Source organism: Hypanus sabinus, chromosome 16, assembly GCF_030144855.1.
Source record: "Hypanus sabinus isolate sHypSab1 chromosome 16, sHypSab1.hap1, whole genome shotgun sequence".
Classification (NCBI taxonomy): Eukaryota; Metazoa; Chordata; class Chondrichthyes; order Myliobatiformes; family Dasyatidae; genus Hypanus; species Hypanus sabinus.
Window position 1 is genome coordinate 16,169,971 of NC_082721.1, and position 15,621 is coordinate 16,185,591.

Genomic DNA, 15,621 nt, shown 5'->3' on the forward strand with positions numbered 1-15,621 from the left:
AAATAATCTGTAACAACCTTAAATGGTAAATGTTTATAAATTGGAACTTGCATATTTAATGGAAATAATTCGCTCTTATTAAAATTCAATTTATAACCAGAAAAGTTACTAAACTGAGCAAGCAAGGACGAAATAGCAGGAATAAATCTTTCAGGGTCAGATATGTATAGTAACAAATCATCAGCATATAATGATAACTTATACGTCCCCTCCCCAAGAGTAATACCCAAAATATTAGGTGATTCACGAATGGCTATAGCCAAGGGTTCTAAAACGATGTCAAATAGTAAAGGACTTAAAGGACAACCTTGCCTTGTACCACAGAATAACTGAAAAAAAGGAGATCTTTGATTATTGGTAAAAACCAAAGCCAAGGGCTTATGGTATTGTAGCGGTATGCTACAAGCAGCGCTAAAATTACGACACGGAGTCGGTAACTGCAGTCGAAGGAAAAACTTTATTCGAAAACTTCAGCCTCACTTTTAAGCCTCTGTCAACCGGCCCCCCATGGCGAAGAGGCTCCAAAGCTCTGTGCTCGCAAACCCCCGTAGGCTATCTAATTGTGAGTCGGTTCGGATACGCTAGGAAATGAGGCGCTACATAACCCCCCCCCAGAACCGGCGATACACCCCCCAATGTCCACAGCCTGGGCCAGAACCTGCTTGGGAGGTCGGCCTCTGCGCCGAGGCGCCGGAAACTCGGCCGGTTGCGCCAGGTCCACATGGGCCGGCTTGAGGCGGTCCACCGTGAAAACCTCCTCCTTCCCCCCAACGTCCAGCACGAACGTGGACCCGTTGTTCCGGAGCACCGTAAACGGCCCCTCGTATGGCCGCTGCAGCGGTGGCCGATGCCCGCCCCTTCGTACAAACACAAACTTACAGTTCCCCAGGTCGGGTGCCGCCCATGCTGTGAAGTGGGTATGGGGGCCAGGTTACCGAGCTTCTCGCGAAGTCTGCCCAGGACTGCAGCGGGTTCTTCCTCTTGCCCCCTCGGGGCTGGTAGGAACTCCCCGGGGACGGCCAGGGGCGCGCCGTATACCAACTCGGCCGACGAGGCGTGCAGGTCGTCCTTGGGCGCTGTGCGGATGCCGAGAAGGACCCAGGGAAGCTCGTCCGCCCAGTTGGCTCCTCGCAGGCGGGCCATGAGGGCCGACTTCAGGTGACGGTGGAAACGCTCCACTAGCCCGTTCGACTGTGGGTGGTAGGCAGTGGTGTGGTGCAGCTGAGTCCCCAAAAGGCTGGCCATAGCTGACCACAGGCTGGAGGTGAACTGGGCGCCTCTGTCGGAGGTAATGTGGGCTGGTACACCAAAGCGGGATATCCAGGTGGCGAGCAGGGCTCGGGCGCAAGATTCGGAGGTGGTGTCGGTGAGCGGGACCGCCTCTGGCCATCTTGTGAACCGGTCCACGATAGTCAGGAGGTAACGCGCTCCGCGCGACACTGGCAGGGGGCCCACGATATCCACATGAATGTGGTCGAAACGCCGGTGGGCGGGATGGAACTGCTGCGGTGGGGCTTTGGTGTGCCGCTGAACCTTGGCCGTCTGGCAGTGCATGCACGTTCTGGCCCATTCACTGACCTGTTTGCGGAGACCGTGCCAAACGAACCTGCTGGAAACCAGCCGGACAGTTGTCCGGATGGAGGGATGCGCCAAGTTATGAATGGAGTCGAAAACACGTCGCCGCCAGGCTGCGGGGACGACTGGACGGGGCTGGTCGGTGGCGACGTCACAGAGTAGGGTCCTCTCACCTGGGCCCACGGGGAGGTCCTGGAGCTGCAAACCAGAGACTGCAGTCCTGTAACTCGGAATCTCCTCATCTACCTGCTGTGCCTCTGCCAGTGCCTCAAAGTCTACCCCTTGGGAAAGGGCATGAACGGTAGGGCGAGAGAGCGCATCCGCCACGACATTGTCCTTACCCGAGACGTGCCGGACATCCGTTGTGTATTCAGAGATGTAGGACAGGTGGCGTTGCTGGCGGGATGACCAGGGGTCGGATGCTTTCGTAAACGCAAAGGTAAGCGGTTTGTGGTCCGTGAACGCGGTGAAGGGCCGACCTTCTAGGAAGTACCTGAAATGCCGGATTGCCAGGTAGAGCGCCAACAGTTCCCGGTCAAAAGCACTGTACTTGAGCTCGGGTGGCCGCAGGTGTTTGCTGAAAAACGCCAGGGGTTGCCAGCGACCTGCGATGAGCTGCTCCAGCACCCCACCGACTGCCGTGTTTGATGCGTCCACTGTGAGGGCGGTAGGGGTGTCCATTCTGGGATGTACTAGCATTGCGGCGTCAGCCAAAGCTTCCTTCGTTTGAACGAAAGCGGCGGCGGACTCCTCGTCCCAGGTAATGTCCTTGCTCGGACCCGACATCAGGGCGAACAGGGGGCGCATGATCCGGGCAGCTGAAGGGAGGAAGCGGCGGTAGAAATTGACCATATCTACGAATTCCTGAAGGCCTTTGATCGTGGTGGGTCGGGGGAAGTGGCGGACCGCATCTACCTTAGCGGGCAGAGGGGCTGCCCCGTCTTTAGTAATCCTGTGGCCCAGGAAGTCAATGGAATCAAGTCCGAACTGGCATTTGGCAGGGTTGATTGTAAGACCGTACTCACTCAGTCGGGCGCAGAGTTGACGGAGGTGGGACAGATGCTCCTGACGACTGCCGCTGGCTATGAGGATGTCATCCAAATAGATGAACGCGAAGTCCAGGTCCCGTCCCACCGCGTCCATTAACCGCTGGAACGTCTGTGCGGCATTCTTCAGGCCGAACGGCATGCGGAGGAACTCGAAGAGGCCAAACGGGGTGATGAGAGCCGTTTTGGGGACGTCGTCAGGATGCATCGGGATTTGATGGTACCCTCGGACAAGGTCGACCTTGGAGAAGATCCGGGCGCCGTGCAGGTTTGCCGCAAAGTCCTGAATGTGCGGCACAGGGTAGCGATCCGGTGTGGTAGCCTCGTTCAGCCTGCGGTAGTCGCCGCACGGTCTCCAGCCCCCCGTCGCTTTGGGCACCATGTGCAGGGGGGAAGCCCAGGGGCTGTCGGACCGCCGGATGATCCCCAATTCCTCCATTCTCTGGAACTCCTCCTTCGCCAGTCGGAGCTTGTCCGGGGGAAGCCGCCGAGCACGGGCATGGAGGGGTGGTCCCTGTGTCGGGATGTGGTGCTGTACGCCGTGCCTGGGCATGGCTGCTGTGAACTGCGGTGCCAGAACCGATGGGAACTCCGCCAGGACCCTTGTGAAGTCGTTGTCGGACAGCGTGATGGAGCCGAGGTGAGGGGCTGGCAACTGGGCCGCGCCCAGGGAGAACGTCTGAAAGGTCTCGGCGTGTACCAGTCTCTTCCTGGGCAGGTCAACCAGCAGGCTGTGAGCTCGCAAAAAATCCGCACCCAGAAGCGGTTGGGCTACGGCGGCCTGTGTGAAGTCCCACGTGAACTGGCTGGGGCCGAACAGTAGCTGCACCTGACGGGTGCCATAGGTCCTTACTGTGCTGCCATTCGCGGCCCTCAGGGGGGGACCCGGTGCCCTGCTGCGGGTGTCGTAACTCGTCGGAGGTAAAACGCTGATCTCAGCCCCGGTATCGACCAAAAAGCGGCGTCCCGACCTTCTATCCCACACATACAGGAGGCTATCCCGATGGCCAGCCGCCGTAGCCATCAGCGGCGGCTGGCCCTGGCGTTTCCCGGGAACTTGCAGGGCGGGCGGCAACGGCGGGCTTCTGCGCCCCACCGCTGGTGGTAGAAGCACCAGTGGTCATTGGGCCGGGGGTTAGTGGGCTCTGCGGCCGGGCCTGGACTGGTTTGCTGCTGGGAGCGTGACTGGGAGATCTGTGCGATGGGAGATCTCACCTTTTTGGCGTTCCACAGCAAGTCCGCCCGGGCTGCCACCTTCCGGGGGTCACTGAAATCCGCGTCGGACAGCAGCAGGCGTATGTCCTCGGGCAGCTGCTCCAGGAATGCCTGCTCAAACATGAGGCCTGTGTGTCCCTCGGCCAGAGACAACATCTCATTCATTAAAGCCGATGGAGGTCTGTCGCCCAAGCCATCCAGGTGCAGTAAACGGGCAGCCCGCTCGCGCCGTGAGAGTCCGAAAGTCCTGAGGAGCAGGGCTTTGAATTCCGTGTACTTGCCGTCTGCCGGGGGCGACTGTACGAACTCCGCGACCTGGGCAGCTGTGTCCTGGTCGAGGGAGCCCACCACGTAGTAGTAGCGGGTGTCTTCTGAGGTGATCCGGCGAACGTGGAATTGGGCTTCGGCTTGCTGGAACCATAGGTCCGGGCGCTGTGTCCAGAAACCCGGCAGTTTCAACGAAACCGCATGAACAGAGGCGGCGTCGGTCATTTCTGGTCCAAAAATCGTTTGGACCGTCGGGGTCACCAATTGTAGCGGTATGCTACAAGCAGCGCTAAAATTACGACACGGAGTCGGTAACTGCAGTCAAAGGAAAAACTTTATTCGAAAACTTCAGCCTCACTTTTAAGCCTCTGTCAACCGGCCCCCCATGGCGAAGAGGCTCCAAAGCTCTGTGCTCGCAAACCCCCGTAGGCTATCTAATTGTGAGTCGGTTCGGATACGCTAGGAAATGAGGCGCTACAGTATATTAATTTAATCCATGATATAAATTTTGAACTAAAATTAAAATGCTGCAATGTATTAAATAAATATGGTCATTCAACTCTATCAAATGCTTTTTCAGCATCTAAAGAAATGACACATTCTGGTATTTTGGATGAAGGAGTATAAATAATATTAATTAATTTTCTAATGTTAAAAGATGAATAGCGATTTTTAATAAATCCAGTCTGATCTTCAGAAATGATTCGAGGTAATATATTTTCTAATCTAGTAGCCAAAATTTTACTAAAAATCTTAAAATCTGTATTCAGCAAGGATATAGGCCGATAGGATGCACATTCAATAGGGTCTTTATCTTTTTTAAGAATTAAAGAAATAGAAGCTTCATAAAAAGATTGTGGCAATTTGTCTATAACTAATGCATCTTTAAAAATTTTACAAAGCCAAGGAGAAAGTATGGAGGAAAAAGATTTTAAAAATTCTGCAGAATAACCATCTGGACCAGAAGCTTTACCGGAATTCATTGAAAAAATAGCCTTTTTTATTTCAGTTTCCGTGATAGGTGTATCTAAGAATACACTATCCTCTACTGTTAATTTTGGAATATTCAATTTCCTTAAAAATTCATTTATTATAGAAGAATCCTCAGCAAATTCTGATTGATATAAGGAATTATAAAAATCTTGAAAGGCTTTATTTATCTCTTGATGGTCGATCGTCAAAGTGCCATCTTGTTTACGAATCCTAGTAATCTGTTGTTTAGCTGAAGCAGTTTTCAATTGATTAGCCAATAATTTACCAGACTTATCTCTATATACATAAAACTGGGTTCTAGATTTAAATAACTGATTTTCAATCGAAGAGGATAATAACAAACTATGCTCCATTTGGAGTTGCACTCTTTCTTTATAGAGTTCTTTGCTGGGGGGTCACTGAATAAATCTTATCAATTGCTTTGATTTTATCAACCAATGTTAATATTTTAGAATTAGTTCGTTTCCTAACTCCAGCCGAGTAAGAAATAATCTGTCCACAAATAAATGCTTTAAAAGTGTCCCATAAAATTCCACTAGAGATCTCTGCTGTAGAATTTGTTGAGAAAAACAAATCAATTTGTTGTTTGATAAAATTGACAAAGTCTAAGTCCTGCAATAAAATAGAGTTGAACCTCCAAAATTTAGCATTAATAGATGAATTCATTATCTTAATAGATAACTTCAAAGGTGCATGATCAGAAATGGTAATAGAGTCATATTTAAGTAAGTAAAAGCATTTGTAAGTAAATGGTGATCAATGAAAAAGTAATCAATTCTTGAATAATTGTGATAAACATGAGAAAAGTATGAAAACTCTTTGTCATTGGGGTGTAAAAAATGCCAAATTTCAAAAATTGCTGTATCAGTCAAAAAGGAGTTGATAAGAGAGGAAAAACTTGGGTGGGCTTGGATCTATCCATCGAAGGGTTTAAACAACAATTAAAGTCCCCACCCATTATCAGTCTGTACTGATTCAAATTGGGAAAGGATGTAAACAGACACTTAAAAAATTCAGGACAATCAGTGTTTGGAGCATAAACATTAACTAAAACAACTTTTTGATTAAAAAGTAGACCAGTAATAAGCAAAAATCTACCTTGTGGGTCTGAAATAGTTTCATGATGTATAAAGGAGGTTGAAGAATCTATAAAAATGGAAACGCCTCCTACTTTGGCTTGAGAGTTCGAGTGATAATGTTGGCCTTTCCAAAACCTAAAAAAGCGTTGACTATCCACCTTCCTTACATGAGTCTCTTGTACAAAGGTAACATTAGCATTCATTCTATGGAATATTTTGAATATTTTTTTCCGTTTAATCGGATGATTTCAACCATTAGTATTCCAAGAAACACAATTAATAACCCTTTCCATATTGACAATATTTATTACAATCAACACATAAGGTTAAAAAAAAGATGAACTCATGAATCCGGAAGAGGGAAGTAAGTTCAAGGAGAAATCGGAAGTCACGGCACTGCAACCATTTTTGTAGTTTCATATGAGCCCATGAAATAAAACTAAGCATAAAGCAAGCAAAAAGAAAAGAAAGAAGAAAAATCCCCCTCCCTCCCCCCTCAAAATCCCAGGGAAAAAGCCAAAAAGAGGCAAGCAAGCAATCTGACACTAAAATTGCCCCCATGTCTCAAGACGGCAACTCAAACAAAAAAAATTGAATAGAAGATACAAACCACCCATATTATAAGAAAGGGTTGGTATAACAAAAATTAAAATATAAAATTAGTATTATATATATAAAACAAAGGATTTTAAAAAATTAAAATGATAAAACCAATAAATGAATAATACTGAATTAGTGTTTTAAAAGAAAGTTTGAAACTTATTCAAACACATCAAAACGGATATGACGTTCCAAGCACTAAAGCCTTTCGGGAAGAAGAAACAATATTTTATTTTTAAAAAATTCTTAATATTTAAATGTTAAAAATATAAAAAAGTGTGTAAAACTTAAAAGAAAACCCTAATAAATTATTTTCAAAACTAACAGATTAATAATATGAAAAAATAAACTCAGAATAAACCAAAAACGAACTTTTACCATGTATAGAAAATACATGTAAGCCATACATTAAAAAAACATTTTATAAATGATCCAAATCTTATAAACTAATTATTACATTAGTCAACCCGATAAAATGTTATTCTTCCAGAAAACTTTGAGCATCCACCGGAGATTTAAACAGTCGATAAGTTCCGTCTTCAAGAGAAACTCTCAAATGTGCTGGAAATAACAGCGCTTGCTTGTAGCCTTTCTGATGAATTTCCGACATGACCGATTTAAAAGCCATTCTTGCCCTTAAAACTTCGGGACTGTAGTCTTCCAGAATACGGAATTTAAAATCTTGAAAGCTGATCATACCCTTTTTCCGGGCAGCCCGAATCAAACGCACTTTGGTATGAGGATAATGGATCCGGAGAATTACTTGTCGCGGTTTCAAACTCGAATCTGAATGAAAACGAGAAATGCGAAGTGCACGGTCGATTATTAGAGGGGAATCCAGTACGTCTGAGCCAAAGACATCCATTAAAAATTTGGAGAAAAAAACAGTGAGATCGCCATTCTCAAATTTTTCCGGAATCCCAATTAACCGAAGATTTTGTCTTCGAGAGCGGTTTTCAAGATCAGTAATTTTAGACTTATAACGATCCATCTGTTGAGAAGTCGAAGTTTGCTGTTGTTGCAAAGTTTCAATTATACAATCTCTCTTACGAGCGGCTTCTTCAAGAACTAAAATACTTGCTTGTTGTTTTTGTGACTCCAGTGCAAGTGCTTGAAGTTTTGCGTCAAATGCCTTTAAAATTTCATCAAACGTAGAAAGCTTTGCGGTTAATTTACTCTCCAGTTTTCCAAGTCTGTCGTCCATAAGATTCGCAATTGCTTCTAAAGTTACCGGTTCTTTCGTTTGTTTCGATTCCTTTGCTTTAGACATTTCAGCGAGTTGAAAATGATTCAAACAGTTGAAAAAAATTTTGTATGTTTAAACCCCTTTAGAATAGGTATAAAAAGATCAATTAGGGGGTGTTTGTAGGTTAAAAAAAAGTGTAAGGTTTGGAGCAAAGCCTAAAACCGCTTCATTCCATAAGCGCCATCTTGAGACCTACCACCGAATCTCAAGTTAACCTTTTGGAAATCCTGTTCCGATCTCTGAACTTGTTTCCCATTTAGAAAATAGTCGATGCCTTTATTCCTTCTACCCAAAACGCATGATCATGCACTTCCCTGTGCCTGCCCACCTGAGTCCACACTGACTATTAACCACCTACCTACCTTAACCCCATCTGGTGTTCCAACCCCAGATTCTACTGGTCAACAGTACAAACTGAGGAATTTTCAATAGTCAGTAAACCTGCCAATCTCAATTTCTTTGGGGTGCGGAAGAAATCCAGCGCACCCGGAGAGTGCTCGAAGTCCATATGGTCTGCATCTGAGGTCAATGTTGAATCTGTGCCACTGAAGATATGAGGTGCCAGCTCTAATAGCTGTGCCACTATGCCACCCTGCACATGGCTGGTGTTGGTTAGCCATCCCTGGGCCAGGACAGTACAAAGGAGCCTTTGTGCTCGACATGAACTGAGTCATCCGAGGAACAAATATCACTTCTCAACACGCTGTCTGTGTTGGCAAACTGAAAGGTATCGACACACTGTCCTCGTCTTCTTCGTTGCTTCAGAGTCATCATCCAGGGCTTCTCAGTGAAGCCAGGGGCGAAAAAAAAAGTCAGCCGAACCTCGCAGTCTTCCACTAACACAAGAGATTCTGCATGTGCTGGAAATTCAGTCCAACACGCACAAAACGCTGGAGAAACTCAGCAAGTCAGGTAGCACCTCTGGAGAGGAATAAACAGTCGACATTTCAAGTGAGGACCTTTCTCCAGGACCTGATGAAGGGTCTCGTCCTGAAATATTGACTGTTTTATTCCTCTCCATAGATTCTGTCTGACTTGCTGAGATCCCCCAGTATTTTGTGTGTGGGGCACTCTTCCACTATCTGGTAACTTCTTGGAAAAAGGCAAATTGAATGGGTGACGCTGAGGGAAGAATGGACCTCACCTCCAATGCTTGGGCCTGTGGAACTGTTGGCTTGCAGCAACTACCTTGAACTAAAAGATAAAGAGTCACAGTGGCAAAGTATCGGATAGCTTGTGTCTTTATATTTAAGGAATAGCTTCTTCCCTTCTGCCATCAGATTTCTGAAAGGTCCATGAACATAACCTCGCCATTCTTCTTTTAGCTGGTCGTTCCTTGTGTACTGCATCCAACAAATTCCATGGCATATGGTACTGTGCAAGTCTTAGGCACATCTTCTGTATATATCGAGAGCGCCTAAGCTTTAGCGTAGTACTGTAGTAATTTTACGCGTTGCCTTGCAGAGCTGCCACAAAAAAAAATCAGATTTCATGACATATGTGAGTGATAATAAACCAGATTCTGATACGGTGCTCTATTGTGGGCTGAGAGTGGGGAGGGGTCAGGGAGAGGGCAGTCATGGTTGGAAAAAGGGAGAGGGAGACATTCTGTGATGATCAATAAACCAGTTGTCTGGAATCAAATGACATTGTCTGGTGTCTCAGGACTGGGTGTGTGCACCCATGCCAATCCCAGCCATGGCACTCATTCTCTGCCACCTGTCCCACCAGTGCTCCGCCCTCGCCTTTCTCAACATCCTTTGCTCCCACCAGATTTACAAATGCTCTCCGCTCCGCGTTGACGAGTACAGTACTATGCAAAGGTAGACACACACACACACACACACACACCTCTAAATGTCAGGATTATGTCAGTGATAATAAAACTGATGTGTCCACTGCAAAGTAACGAAACACACTAATCAGTTGTAGCTCTAAGTTATTGATTAATTACTGAACATGGGTATGTTCTTTTTAAAGTTATTTCTATGTCAAATGTGCACTCAATCGCCACATTACTAGAGACACCTGTACACCTTATTAATGCAAATATCAGCCAATCATATGGCAGCAACTCTGTATATAAAAGCATACAGACATGTTCAAGAGGTTCATTTGTTGTTCAGATCAAACATCAGAATGGGGAAGAAATGTGATCTAAGTGACTTTGACTGTGGAATGATTGTTGGTGCCAGATGGGGTGATTTGAGTATCTCAGAAACAGCTGATCTCCTGGGATTTTCAGGTACAACTATCTCCAGAGTTTACAGAGAATGGTGTGGAGAATAAAAAACATCCAGTGAGCGGCAGTTCTGTGGGCAAAAGTACCTTATTACTGAGAGAGGTCAGAGGAGAATGGCCAGATTGGTTCAAGCTGAGAGGGGGGCAACAGTAACTCAAATAACTACAAGTTGCAATAGCGGCATTCAGAACTGAACACACAACACATTGAATCTTGAAGTGAATATGTGCAGCAACAGAAGACCATTTGAGTTCCACTCTTGCACCTAATAAAGTGGGCACTGAGTATATACAAAATAAGTACCATGGGCAATCCCTGTTGAAGGGTGTACTTGTTGGTTACTTTACTAGAAAGTAATTGAACCTGCAGACCATGAAATCCCTGGGTTCTTCCCTCAATGTGGGGCCTTTTAGCAGACTTTGCCCTCCTCAGGTCAGGGAGTAGTTTCTGCATGTATTAGATGCCAGGTCTGGAGGACTTGAATTAAGAGGAAAGATTGAATAGGCTTGTATTTTATTCCTTGGAATATAGAATATTGAGAGATATGCCAAATTATGAGGATATAGATCAAGTAAATGCAAGCAGGCTCATCTCACTGTGGTTGGGTGGGACTACAACTAAAGGTCAGGGTTAAGGGCGAAAGATGAAAAGATCAAGGGGAACATGAAGGGAAGCTTCTTCACTCAGAGGGTGGTGAAAGTGTGGAACGAGCTGCCGGCGCAAGGGTTGCATACAAGCCCAATTTCAGTGTTTAAGAGAAGTTTGGATAGTTGCATGGATGGTAGGGGTATTGAGGGCCACGGTCTTGGTGCAGGTCAATGGGAGTAGACAGTTGAAATAGTTCAACACGGACTAGATGGGCTGAAGGGCCTGCTTCTGTGCTGTATTTTCCTATGACTTCATGATTTTATTAGCTATTCCACATACACTTGTTTTTTTTTAATAATTTTTTATTGCATTTTTAACTTGTTGATGGTGGGTTTGATTCCTATTGACTTCTGGCGTTAAGAGTTATTAGTCGCTTAGTTTTCAGGAGGGACAGAAAAGTAGCCCGTGTGGGGGTGGGGGGGGGGGAAGGAAACTCAGGACTTTAAATCTTAAGTTTTTAAAGCAGTAAATGGCCCCATCTACAAGGGTGAGATTTCCTGGCAAACAGTAGCTGTCACAAAGGAGTTAAAACTGATACAAGTGAATGTGTTGCTTCTAACTGCTTGAACTTGATATACTGTCATGTTTAATTGCATTGTTATAGAGTGGCTGATTCCCCTTCATTCCCCGCGCCTGCCTTGAAAAGCTATCAGTAGCTATTACCGCACCTGATAAATGCCATTGGCTTTTGGCAGCCAGCCCAATCTGTTAATCACTTGAGTATTCGTAAAGGAAATCTGGGCTCCAAAGTACAATTTATTTAGGTATTTGCTATTTTGGCAAATGATCCAGTCCTCCCAAATGTTTTGCTTTGAGTTGGGCTAACTGGAGTTCAGTGCAAATCTATTGGCTTTGATCCTTGCGGTGAACACAAGGCAACATCTGTTGTGGGAGAGGAAGGAGGGGCAGTGAATAGACTGATCGAAGGGCTGATTGTAATTCATTCTCTGGTCTAATTTTAGACTCCTCTGCTGTCACAGGACCATCCAGTCGTATGCTGGAGCTGGCTGCTGGCATTATTCCAACAATAATTGTTTGTCAGCTTTGACCTGCTTTGGGGACTGAGAGCAAGATGTCAAAATCTGACCAGCGGGTCATATTTAAAGGGGTGTGCACACTTTTTTTTTTGGATATAAAAGAAAAATCTACATCTCTCGGACAAATGTTTTTCTCAGTCTGAAGTTTTCAAACTGGAATTTTAATATTTGAATTTCTGTCATCCTCTGAGGGTGGGGAGGGGAAAATAACAGTGGATCTCCATCTGGAGTTCGTGGACCCAAGGAAAATGAAGGTGGAAAGTTCAAACTGTAGTTGTTGCCTAACGGAGACCCAAGTGGAGTATTAAACGTGGGGGCTGGATGAAGATAGTGGCTCAGCGTCACAGGAATTTTAGTAGAGGATGTTCTCAAGTTTATGGAGGATAGAATGAGGACGACTGACCAGAAGGACATTAATGTAGCCTTGTCTAGTGACAAATCCTGTAGCCATTTCCAGCCATTGAAATGCATCATTATTGGTTCATTATCCCAGTATATGTAGAAATACAGTGAAAAGCTGCTTGTTCTCGATGCCATCCAGACAGATTTTGCCATACAGGATAAAGGAAAAAGATTAGCTTTGTTTGTGCATCAAAACATAGAGTGAAATGTATCGTTTGCGTCTGCATTTCAATGGCTGCGTCAGTGGTGCATCAGCATCCAACATGCAACCCCACAAGCGTTGCCACGTTTCTGGCACTAACGTAGCATAACCTACACTAACCCACATGAAACCAGAGCACCCAGAGGGAGCCCCACTTAGTCCTGGGGTGAACGTACAAGCTCCTTACAGACTGTGTGGGAATTGAACCCTGATCGCTAGTTGTATGGCAGCTGCTACTGTATCGTGCAGTAGAAAGAAGAGAAAATGTGAAATATACAGAATGGAGAGTATGTTAATGTAGGATATCTGACAGCTAAATTTACATGCTGCAAGTTCCATGAAAATGCTGCGTGATAATGACCAGCTAATTACTTTGATGATGTTAGTTGAAGAGTTGGCCAAGATACCAGGAAGAATTTCCCTTCTCAGTCATTGGCATGGGATCTTCTGTGTCTACCTGTGAAGGCAGGGAGAGCTGTGTTATCTGAGTCACAATACCTTTAATGGTGTTGTAGTTCTCAGCATGGATTTGGTGATCACGGTTAGCGGGACATGAATCCACAGCAAACGCCAGACTTCAAGAAATCCAGAGAATAACACAATAATAATAATAATAACACAATAAATCCAATAACACAGAAAATGCTGGTGGAACTCAACAGGTCAGACAGAATCGATGGAGAGGAATAAGGAGCTGACGTTTTGGGCTGAGACCCTTCATCGGGACATCAGCCCTTTCGTCAGCATCTGACTCCAAGTAAGACTGTTTTGGATTCACAAAATCCTGTCATCAGGATAGTTCTGTTGTGAACTGACAAAAGAGTCTGATGAGTATATTACTTTAAGGAAAAATAATAATTTCAACTGTGACTAAAACAGTCTGACTTGGAGTCATAAGCTGAGGAAAGGGTCTCAGCCTGAAACACCAGCTCCTTATTCCTCTTCGTAGGTTCTGCCTGATCTCAAACATGAGCAAGCCTGCATCTGCTCAAAATCCAAAGCAACACACACAAAACAAAAGGAAATCTGCAGATGCTGGAAATCCAAGCAACACACACAAAAGGAACTCAGCCGTCCAGGCAGCATCTATGGAAAAGAATAAGCAGTTGACGTTTTGGCCCAAGACCCTTCTTCAGGACTGTTCGGGAGTGTTTTGTGTGTGTTGCTGCCTGATCTGCTGAGTTCCTCCAGCGTTTTGTGTGTGTTACTCCACGTCCTAGTATCCATTCAATTTTCCTGCTTTGGATATTATTCCAATGGCCATGTTAGATACAAGGCACTTCAGGGTATTTTTAAAGCCTGTCAGCTTTCTGTAATAGAATGCATTGTTCTGCTCTCTGGCAGTTACTGATTGCCGAATGTGATCTTTTTCCAGAACAGAGAGAACTACATCCGCACATGTAAACTTTTTCCAGATGGCCGCAGTCTGATCGTGGGCGGAGAAGCTAACAACATTTCCATCTGGGATCTCGCAGCTCCAAGCCCACGAATCAAAGCTGAGCTAACCTCATCCGCTCCCGCTTGCTACGCGCTGGCCATCAGCCCAGATGCTAAAGTTTGTTTCTCTTGCTGCAGCGATGGCAGCATTTTTGTCTGGGACTTGCACAACGAAACGCTCATTAGGTGAGTAAGATGGAAAATTGGAACTGGGCACAGGTAATGAGGAGGGAAGCCGTGTTCTTCCTTGGGTAGGTTTTATAAAATGGCCAAGCTGACCACTTCAGGGGCATGTTCTTGCTGGAGGGGAAAACAATCGACAATCAAGCTTGGCATTGTCTAATCAATAGTGTTTTCCTCCCCCTCTTACTTCAAGCTTTGTGCTACATTATATTACAAACTTTGAATTTCACAGAAGCCTCTCCACACTGCTATCAATGTCTGTGGTTATATCCACATTATTGTGTGCAACTATCCTCCACTTACTGTAACTGCATTTCATGTCCTCACCTAATAGATTCCTTCTTCAGCCCCTTATTTCTTCCACCTATCACCTCCCAACTTCTTACTTCATCCCCCCCCCCACTCGCCCACCCAACCCCCTTCCCCCTCACGTTGTTACGCCTATCACCTGCCAGTTTATTCTCCCTCCCCTCCCCCACCTCCTTAATCTGATTTAAACCCCCTTCCTTTCCAGTCTTGATGAAGGGCCCCGGTCCTTCACAGTTGCTGCCCGACTTGCTGAGATCCTGCAGCAATTAGCATGGGTTGCTCTGGATTTCCAGCGTCTGCTGAATCTCTTGTGTTTATGATTTGTTGTTCTAGTATGTTTACTTTGTGCTTTAGATCAAATTACCCTTTGAGTATATTTACTTTTGTTTTCTGTTTGTTGTTAGTCATACGATCTGTCTCAGCTCCAAATCATTAGTTGACAACAAATAAAAATGTAGGAAATAATTGCCTATTTAACATTTTATAAAGCTCAACTTCTTTTATACCACTGTTATAAAATTTGTAAACTGGTGTTATATGTATTTAAGAAATAGAAATGTAATACAGAAGTGCCAAGCATTGTAAATTGTGCAGAAAATTAGATTTCCTGTTTATTGTATTAAAGGATATTTTCCTCTTCCTTATTTATTATGACAAGAGAAACTGTAATCCTGATTAGATTCAGACAATATTTTTGGCCTTATTCCCTTTCTCCAAGTTAGCTAAGTTTTCTCAATAAGGCTTAATGGAATAGAGAAATCCTCTCTTGTGCCAACACATCACTTCTCAGATACGAGGCTCAAAATCAAATGTGTTCTGACCACTGCCTTATAAAGCCTCAGTATCATGTCACAAAGAGAAAATCTGCAGATGCTTGAAATCCAAGCGACACACCCCGATGCTGGAGGAGCTCAGCAAGCCAGGCAGCATCTATGGAAAAGTTCTAAATCTACTCCTCACCTGATTTTCTCCCGCTGAAGGTTCTCGGCCCAAAACATCGACTACTTTTTCCCCATAGATGCTGCCTGGCCTGCTGAGTTCCTTCAGCATTTTGTGTGTGTGTTGCTTGGCATTACATCCTTGTTTTTATATTCTAGTCGTTTTGAAATGAATGCCAACATTGCATTTGCCGTCCTCACT

The 15,621-nt window shown here is 45.2% G+C and overlaps 1 protein-coding gene across 2 annotated transcripts in view; it reads left to right on the forward strand.

Annotated features, from left to right (window-relative positions):
* The window catches only part of LOC132406029 (transducin-like enhancer protein 1), a 196,753-nt gene that overhangs the window by 154,321 nt on the left and 26,811 nt on the right, over positions 1-15,621 (forward strand). For both annotated transcript variants that reach the window (XM_059991180.1, XM_059991181.1), the window contains one exon: positions 13,928-14,175. In XM_059991180.1, the coding sequence (XP_059847163.1) occupies positions 13,928-14,175 (248 nt within the window). The remainder of the gene's footprint in view (positions 1-13,927; positions 14,176-15,621) is intronic.